At 31.5% G+C, this 10056-nt stretch overlaps 1 protein-coding gene across 1 annotated transcript; it reads left to right on the top strand.

Moving 5' to 3' along the window:
- Positions 1–6754: 6754 nt before the first annotated feature.
- Positions 6755–8678, top strand: LOC111389099 (7-deoxyloganetic acid glucosyltransferase-like). The gene is made up of 2 exons (XM_023013950.1): positions 6755–7422; positions 7507–8678. The coding sequence occupies exons 1-2, from the start codon at positions 6903–6905 to the stop codon at positions 8436–8438; spliced, it is 1452 nt and encodes a 483-aa protein (XP_022869718.1). The 5' UTR covers positions 6755–6902; the 3' UTR covers positions 8439–8678.
- The last annotated feature ends 1378 nt before the right edge of the window (positions 8679–10056 follow it).

Here is a 10056-nt window from a genome sequence, read left to right as displayed (position 1 = left end):
GTGATGATTCTCCTCTTCCTTGGAAAGAACCTCCTCTTCCTTGGGAAGATACTCCTCTGCCTTCTTGCCGCTATTTAGAATTTAAATTATAAAATTTCATTTTGGACTCAAACGCTTGCTCAAGTGGCTGATTTGAGAACTTGCCAATTCTTTCTTCATATACTTGCAGGGAACTCATCAAATCGTTAAAAGTATATTTAGACAAATCTTTTGATTCTTCAATAGTGGCGACAATATAATCATATTTCGCGAGGTGATGATTCTCCTCTTCCTTGGAAAGAACCTCCTCTTCCTTGGGAAGATACTCCTCTGCCTTCTTGCCGCTGTTTAGAATTTAAATTATAAAATTTCATTTTGGACTCAAACGCTTGCTCAAGTGGCTAATTTGAGAACTTGCCAATTCTTTCTTCATTTTAGAATTGCATAACTTCATTATCCTTTTTTGATAAATTGTCGAACTCCCTCCAAAGAGATTGAAGCTTTAAAGATGTCACCTTGTCATTGCCATGAAATCCCTCATTTAAGATATTCCAAGCTTGCTTGGCTCTTTTGACACCGTGAATTCGAGGATATATGGTCCTGCTTAATCCTTGTTGTATAAATCTAAGAGCAATTGCATCTCTCCGTAAATTTTTCTTGTAATCTTTTTGTTAAGCCTCCGTCCGTTCTTCTTCTTCTTCTTCTTCATTATCATCAGGTTCCGGAAATCCATCTTCAACAACTTCCCACAAATCTTGCGAAATGAAGAGTGTCTCCATTTAACTACTCCAATAATCAAAATGCTCTCCTTCAAATATGGGAACTTGGTTAGGAGTATAGGAAAACATGGATGTAGAAACATGATTTGCTGCCATGCTTTGGAAAGGGGAAATAAAATTTGAGATACGTATAGAGAACTAAGCTCTGATACCAAAAATTTGTTGGGGATTGATTAAAAATCGAATGAAAAAGAAGGAATATCGAATGCTCGAAATTATACGTAATATAGTGCTGCTGCACTTTTTTATGATTGTAGAAGAGAAGATATTATATTGTAAATTTTTGTGACTTCGATATTTTTAATGGCTTGAGTTACATGGGTATTTATAGATAAGATTTAACATGTATCTAGCCTAACTTATGAACCAATATTGAATAGATACATTTCTCCTCCTCTAGTACATTAATAGACAAATGCATGTATTAATTATAATTCATGAATCTAGATAATAATTGCAAATTACGTTTCCAAAATTTTTGAAGTGAAGAGAACTATTTGGTGTTTGGTCAACGAATAGTTATTGTTAAATTAATCAATTCGAAAAAATTCAGTTTAAGGGAGTGATTGTTGAATAAAAATCTGTGTTGATTATTGTTTGTCCAATTGTTGAGGAGTCTACCAAGTCTTTAAGAGTTAGTTTCTGGAATTATTGTTTTCTGTTTGATGTACAGCCTATTTAAAGGACTTTCTTGGTGAACAAAATTGTACAAACTATGCATCAAAATTTCGAAGTCAAATTGGATCGTGTTAGGACAAGGTTGGCATGGCACGAGGTTGACCTAAAACCAACTTGTGCTGGCTAGTTTTCACCTTTAATTGCATTCCTCCTTTAGAAAATAAGGTCAAATTAGAATCTTATACTTAGCTCGACTAGTAACAATCCTTGAAGTCACAATTAAAAGCACAAATTTGGGATCTTACCTACCTCACTGGCTGCAGTTCGACGATGATGATAAATTATATGCATTTTCATTGTTTACTATTTAGAGAATTGCCACCAATGGGGACAATTTAACAAAAACGACATTGAATCCAAAAACCAACTAAGTTCATGATCCTTAGCAGAACCCACCTTGAAACATACACATGCAATCCAAAATACATCAAAACCTAGATTATTGTGGTTGAAATGAACAACTGTGATGATATTTTGATAAACTTTGTGGTGGCAGGAATGCAAAGAAGGGCCAATTATTGGTGGAAGCAAAAGAGGCATTACGAGACTACGGAGATTCCAGAAACGACGATTGCCAGTGAGCGAGGTGCGGTCAATCGATTGGAGAGGGGAGCATAGAAAACGGAGAGGAGAATGTATAAGAGAGTTTCACAGATTTTGGGAAGGATTCCATTGAGGTATAGTTATGGAATAGTGGTAGATTCAATTGGGGAAACAGGAATTATGTGAGACGTGGAAGTTGGTGCCTTGTGATCAATAGATCTTCTAAGAGATCTTTTTCTTTGATCATGGTAAAATCGAACGAGCAGGTTTGGTCTGAAACTGTCAAAACTACCTTATTTTTCAAGAAATCATCATTCTTTATTTGTTAGATTTTTGCCCAAGAAATTATTAGGAAAAATACAAAAGAAATTAGAAATGCTGCCGAAATTATAAAATAATGAAAAGAAATGTAACAACAAACAAAATAACAATAAGAAATGTGAAATTTGATTGTTAATGTAGTAGCGGTATTTAAAGGAACTAGGGCCTCTATTATACATGGATTTCTTAAAACAGATTCGCCTCCCTCACTGTGGTACAAGAAGACTAATGGCGTCATCTCCTAAATACAACGGTTGAAGCAACTGACTACTACATTGTCATTGCTTTAGACGAACTGAGAATGCTAATACTTCTATCAACAACTTGAACAAAAAATTATCTAAGCTACTAAGAATAAGACTCTTGAAACAAATAGGGAGAGAGAAAATAAAGAGAGGAGAGAACTCTCAAATTTTTGGTATGTGTAATAAGGAAGAGAACACCTCCTTATATAGTACTAGGATGTAAATGTTTCAATTTTCTATTAATTTTTTATTTTACACAACAACAACAAAAAATAAAAATAAAAATAAGGTTACAACAGTCTCTAGGACTTTGTAAACACCAATATAATGAAAAATTAACTATAGAATTTGAAACAAAAACAGTTGTAAAATCTCATTAACCATTTTATTTATTTATTTTTCCAACAGAAATTTGCTGCATAAATTAGTAATTTATCCTTTCACCTTTATGATTTTACAATATTCTTTATTGACAAAATGTGAGTGGGCACCTCTTTGCACTGAAATTAGAGTCTCATCTAGGTTTTAATTAGCAGCAAAATCGTTTAGACAAGTATCTTTTAACTTTTTCTATCATAAATTAGAAACTCGGGTGTCAATCGAGTGTAAAAGGTAAAGTTTTTTTAAGTAATTTGGTGTCGGCTAGTTATCAGCCCGACACGACCTTTTCTATTGACACTTATGCTTAGTGATATTTACCAAGTCGGCACGATCAGGTCTTAAGTTGGAATGACTTGACAATATCTAAAGGGCCACATAAAATTCAAGAACCCTATTTATATATTATTGTTATAAAGACTTTTTTTGATTCGCATTGATTGAAAAAAATGAGTTTTGAAGAGTCTTTTAAGAAAATAAGTGGTAAAAATTAGGAAATTTTTTTTAGGTTTATGTATAAAATATTTTGTTGTGTAAATGTGTGGTTGAAAATGATCCAAGTAGAAAAAGGTAAAATAAATTAATCAGTGTCAAACACAGGCAAAATAGAGAGAAAATAAGAAGAAAGTAGAGAAGTCAATAAACATATATATATTATATTGAGAATCAAAGCCCCATGATTATGACGATACAATGGTAATAAAAACTAAGGTTGCAGAAGTATAATTGTCATTTATATTATTTACAACACTCACCTTGAATGACATATTACAAAGTATCTACCTCGTTAAAAACTTATATAATAAATATCCAATGTGACAAAAATATTAAATGAAGGAAAAAAGTACAGTTATTTGAAATATTAAAAGTAAATGTTGCTTTATTAAAACCTTGCCAGGAAAATTCAGTTGAATAAAATTATATGAAGGAAAAAGGGTATGGCTACTCCCCGAACATTGATCACAGAAAATCTTTAATTCGTTACATTCCAATCTCGTTAACCAGTTTCTCAAATTTAGATGTCAGTGGTAATTTTGTGAATAAAACAACCACATTGTTACTTTAACGAATTTATTTAACAACGATATTATCTTTCTTCTAAAACTCATGTATATGGAATAATTTGGAGAAATATGTTTCATCCACATTTTTTGATATAGTATTCTTTAAGTTGTGCAATACAAGCTGCACTCTCTTCATTCAAAATTGTTGAACTATCTTATGTTGAAGTATGTTTCATACTGTCTTGTCATTGCTTTCAAGCATTATCATCTTCATATAATATTTTATCAACCTTTTGGATTGCAGGTCCAGAAATTTTAAGTTTCTCTAGTAAATTCAAATTTGCTGGAATTGTGTCATTTTAATGGCCAATGACTAATTTGCTTCAACGAATTTATTTCGATTCATTGTTACTCATAATATGAATCATTACATTACATGTAAAAGGGTTGTCAACAACTTTTTCTTTTTCGATTCCATTTTTTCCTAATAGTAATATAACTTATTAAGATATCTCTACTTTCAAAATTTCAAATACTTGAATTTCTTCTAGAGTTTTATAATTAGTTATGTCTAAATACTCATAAAGAATACATATCTCTTCACTGGGATCATCTTTGATAATTGCTCCATTTTCGTTGAGAAATTTTTATATTAGAATCGAATATCATCATACTTCAGACATGCCATAAATTTATCAAATATAATATTAACTAATTGTCCTCAAGAATTTTAATTCCGGTTAGAGCATTTAAAACTGATGTATGAGATATTGTTGATTTCTTTGGTCAATAAATACATTTAAATTAATTATCTATTGAACTTTTGGTCTGAATTATCTTTTGCGAGAATTTAGGTAATATAATGATACATTTGTATATTATTTTTAGCTTCTTAATTCCCTCTAGTGTTGAGAGAATTGTATAGTCAAATTGACATCAGCAAATCGCTTTATAAAATATTACCTATTTGAGATAAGGGTTTAAACTAGGTATTTATTCCTAGTATTCTTTACTTTTCATTTTAGTACATTAAATATAATAGGGAGAACTTAATGTTGGCATGTTGCATAATAATACTTCCTAAATAGAAATGGAAAATACTTTGTTTTCAGTAGTAATTGTTAAGAAATTAATTTGAGGCACTTAATAAATAATAATGTTAGACCATTTATTGATATCATTACTAACACTTATTAAAACGTTGAGATTTGAACTCATTAACATTAACAAGACAAATCATCTTGATTGTATAATAAAAAAAATCATGCTCATAATTTAACATTTGAGCAGTAATTTCGCAAATTTCAGATTGCGAATATCATGCAATCATCTAATAGATGTATCAAATTTGTTAAATGCAAATAATATCTAGATGGTCAACTTGAAATGTAATGAGTCCCTATATATCACCCAAAATAATTTAAAAAAATATAAGGAGTTCAGTCATTATTTAGCTAGTAATGGTAAATGACCAATAATAGAGATAACAAATATCATATATGAATTCATTGGATTTTAGAATTTCTCGATTCTTCGTCGAATGTCCATTTGAATTCTCAATTTCACTCCATTATTGATTCAGTAATGATCCAACTAATTATGTCAGACAATAACACATTCAATAATTAAACGTCTAGCCCAATACAATATTTGTCATTTGGATAACTATACAATCGAACAAAAGACACGGTCAATTCTCAAAAAATATGATTAATTATGATATAGTCATATAAGGATCAATGTCCACCTGATGTGAATTGTATGTTTTCTTTCATGTATAAACAAAAATTCATAAATTAAACATATGGTATATTTTTGGAGACATGTACTACTTTGAGAGCATTTGGTATTTTTTATTGTTTCTTCAAAGCAATGTATCAATATTCTTTTAAAATATTAGAAGTTTAATGTCATGTTCTTTAGGAGCAATGCCATATTATTGTTTTAAAATACAAATTATGTAAAAATTTATTTTTAGAAGCAAAAAACATAATTTATTTTAGATTTACTTAATTATTCTTTTTGAGAGCAAATAAATGGAATTAGAATATATGTAATAATTTCGTGCCACTTTAGGAGCAATATTATTTTGTTATTTAAAATTATTAAATCTTTAGGAGCTATGCATTATTTATAGAGCTGTATTTCTTCGAGAGTAATATTGAGATACATTATTAATTTATTTATTTTTAAATATAAACTTATTTAATCAGGTTAAAAATGTTAATTATCAAACAGACATGATTAAAAATTAATTACTAAACAGGCATGATATGAATTTATATATAAAAATATATTATCAAATAAATAGAATATATAAACCGGACAAAGCATAAAAAATTAATCATTATGCACAAAAAGATTGCGTAGTGAAATTCTGCAAAAGAAATTTTGCAGCAATGAATTGACAAAATTCACGCGGAATTGACCAAAGCATTATACATTGATAGGACAAAGAAGTTGACTAAAGCGTTTTACAATAGAAATTTTGCGACAGTGAATAGATAAAGTATTATGCAATGAATTGACAAAATTCAAATTGAATCTGATTACAGCTGTGGCGGCTTTCGACAGTATTAATTGATTTTGGTACACATATATGATTATACTTCTAAAATTAGTTATCTTCTAACTAATTTATTTTTATCTTGATAAAATCGTACAAATAACGAGTTATAAAATAGAGAGAAGAAGGTAGAGAAGTTAATAAACTTGTATGTATTATATTAAAAATCAAAGCACCATACTTATATGGAAGAATTGAGGATACAATTGTAATAAAAATTAAGATTGTAAAGGTATAATTGTTATTCACTAATAATCATATTATTTACAACAATTATGACTTTATACGATGTCTCATATTGCCAGCTACAACCTGTATTTTGTGCAATATTGGGTTCATCCAAATCGTGATTTTTCAACAGACTAAGGATTATCTGAAATTTGTTACAAGATTGAATTTGAAGCATCTAATGGGTTCTCATGGAGCAACAATACCTCCTCATGTGCTTATATTTCCTCTACCAGTTCAAGGCCATGTGAATACCATGCTCAAACTGGCCGAACTCCTTTGTCTTTCTAGCCTCGATGTTACGTTCATGGTCTCTGATTTCAGCCACAGCCGCCTCCTCAAACACTCCACCGTCATTTCCCGTTTCGAGCAGTATCCCGGGTTCCGTTTTGAATCCATTTCCGATGGGCTTCCTGATGACCATCCTCGAGCGGGGGAGCAAGCCATGGACATCCTGCCGTCGACAAAAAACATAACAGGACCACTCTTCAAGCAGATGATGATTGAGAAGAATTTATTGAGTTCCGACACCCGAAGGCCAGTTACCTGCATCATAGCTGACGGGGTCTTGAGTTTTGCCTGTGATTTTGCTGAAGAGAAAGGAATTCCCCTTATCTTTTTTCGTACTATTAGTGCTTGCTCCTTTTGGGCTTATTTTTGTATACCTGAACTCATTGCAGCTGGCGAAATTCCCCTCAAAGGTATCGTATTTGTCTAACAATTTAAACTTTTAGATCATATGGTTCAACACAGATTGATTTTTCTTTTCTTGATGAATTTTGCAGCTGGTATTGGCAAGGATCAAATAGTAAATAGCGTTCCAGGAATGGAAGGTTTCCTAAGGTACCGTGACCTGCCAAGCTTTTGCCAGGTCAACGACATCAATGAGCCAAAACTTCACATCATCGAATCTGAAACTCGACAAACCACGAGAGCTCAAGCAGTCATTTTGAACACTTTTGAAGATTTAGAAGGTGCAATAGTATCTCATATACGAAAGCACATACCAAGAATTTTCACCATTGGACCAAACAATGCCCACCTGAAGTCGAGACTCGCACAAAAAGAATCAGAGAAATCCATTCTTTCGTCAAGTTTTTGGGAAGAAGACAGGAGCTGTATCGATTGGCTAAATGAACAGCCACCAAAATCTGTAATCTATGTTAGTTTTGGAAGCATAACAGTTGTATCAAGAGACCAGCTATTGGAGTTTTGGCATGGATTGGTGAATAGTGGACAGAGGTTCTTGTGGGTTATGAGGCCGGATTCTATTGTAGGTGAAGACAAGAAGAATCAAATTCCAGTAGAATTAGAGGAGGGTACAAAGGCAAGGGGTTACATGGTGGAATGGGCACCTCAGGAAGAAGTACTAAACAATGCTGCGGTGGGTGGATTTTTAACTCACAGCGGATGGAACTCAACTCTGGAGAGTATTGTAGCTGGTGTGCCAATGATATGTTGGCCATATTTTGCTGATCAAACGATAAACAGTAGGTTTGTGAGTGAGGTTTGGAAAATTGGGTTCGACGTGAAAGATACTTGTGATCGAGAAATTATTGAGAAAGTTGTAAGAGAGCTTATAGAAGTAAGGAAGAATGAGTTCATGGAAAGGGCAGAAAATATGGCAAAACTGGCAAGAAAGGCTGTTAGTGAAGGTGGATCATCATATTGCAATTTTGACGGTCTTATTGATTACATCAAAGCAATGGTCATTTGAGTATGCCATCTGGAATATTTGGTTGGCAATTTGGAAAAATATCATTTTAGTTTAAGGTAGCTTAAATGTTGCTTCAATTTAATTTGTACTCTCTTCTGAAATTTGCTACAACATAAGATTGAAGCAGCTAATTAATGGCATCTCATGGAGCAACACTACCTCCTCATGTACTCGAATAAATTATAAGTGATTACTGATTAATGCAGATTGCAATCACAAAACTCTTATCGGTTAAGATAATATGTTTTCAACAATGATCAACTCCCCAAAATGAGTTTTAAGTGCTTAATATAAGTTGTAATAAACCTTTTGTAGAGATATAAAAATATATTTTAATAATGAGCTTTACTCTATGCTTCTTGATGTACCTATAAACCTTTTTTCGAGTTATGTAAGTATGCTCTAGCAATAAGCTAAATTGCACCCTTTGAGAGCAAGTTTCAGGCTAAAAAGTTCATATATAAGTAAATTTTAATGTAAAATAAAATTTAGGAAGTGAAGGTTAAAAATATGTTATTATTCCCCCTTTTTTGAAAGCAAAACAAAGTACTTTTATTTAAGGTAAATGACACAAACAACATGTCAAGTAAAACAAGGCACATGCTAACCTTGAAAAAAGCCTTCTATATCACCTAGTATCAACGCATTCTACAAGGTGGTCAAACCGTCCTTTCTTTAAATAGGAATAAAGTGAGCTCAAAAGCATTAAATGAGTTAGATGATCGCCTCAGGCTCCTATTTATTGAAGCCCCTCAAATTCTTAGATTTACATATTTTTGGTTTTACCTTTTCTCATTGAAAATTCTTTTAGCAATCAATAACATTAAAAAATAATTTAAAATGAAGAACGATCTTTTAGTTAGCCCCTGTTTTGTGGAGATTACAATCTTATAGTTTAAGAAATATAATTTTCTAAAAAATTATTAAATAAATATAAAAGTTAAATACCTAAAATTTTGTAGGTACAAAATAGATGTTATAAGAAAACTTATTAAGTTGGCAATATTATCTTAAAAAAGAAAAAAAAAAGAATAAAGGTTTATCTTAATTTATATGTCACCACCACAGAAAGAATTAAATTTTGTGAATGAAATCAGCATATTTCCGTTGGTGACTCTAGACAACATTATTGACGACATTACTCTCTATAATCGTTGATGAAAGTATGCCAATGACCACTATTACCAACATAGATTGATTTCGACTAGAATCACCAACGGTCATAACATCGGTGATCATTGATGGTTTCCCGTCGATAACGAAAGCACCGTTGATATTTCCTAATAACAACACGAACAATATTATTGTCAGGAATCATTTAATGAAGGTGTATCGATGAACACCAATGTTATCGTTGTAGGTAAATTTGTATCAATAAACAACATATATTCATTTCAATCAGAATTACCAATAGTCATATCATTGACAATCACCAATCGTATCTCGTCGATCAATGAAGCGTTGTCAGTGATTCCCAATATCACTAATAACATAAGTGTCTATAATCGTTTATCAAGGTGCATTGATGATCATCGACAGTACTGTCAATAATTCTAGACAATTGGTGTAGCTTATGTTTAAGTTTTGTTTAATTCAATTGATTTTATATAACATTGAT

Source organism: Olea europaea, unplaced genomic scaffold (assembly GCF_002742605.1).
Source record: "Olea europaea var. sylvestris unplaced genomic scaffold, O_europaea_v1 scaffold5613, whole genome shotgun sequence".
NCBI lineage: Eukaryota > Viridiplantae > Streptophyta > Magnoliopsida > Lamiales > Oleaceae > Olea > Olea europaea.
Note: the sequence above shows the minus strand (reverse complement) of the source record. Positions and strands in the feature narration are given on the sequence as shown.

Excerpts from the sequence above, each read along its gene's own strand:
- LOC111389099 (XM_023013950.1), top strand. The coding sequence starts at position 6,903 with ATGGGTTCTCATGGAGCAACAATACCTCCTCATGTGCTTATATTTCCT. Across the intron at positions 7,423-7,506 it reads TGGCGAAATTCCCCTCAAAG|CTGGTATTGGCAAGGATCAA; the intron begins GTATCGTATTTG and ends TGAATTTTGCAG.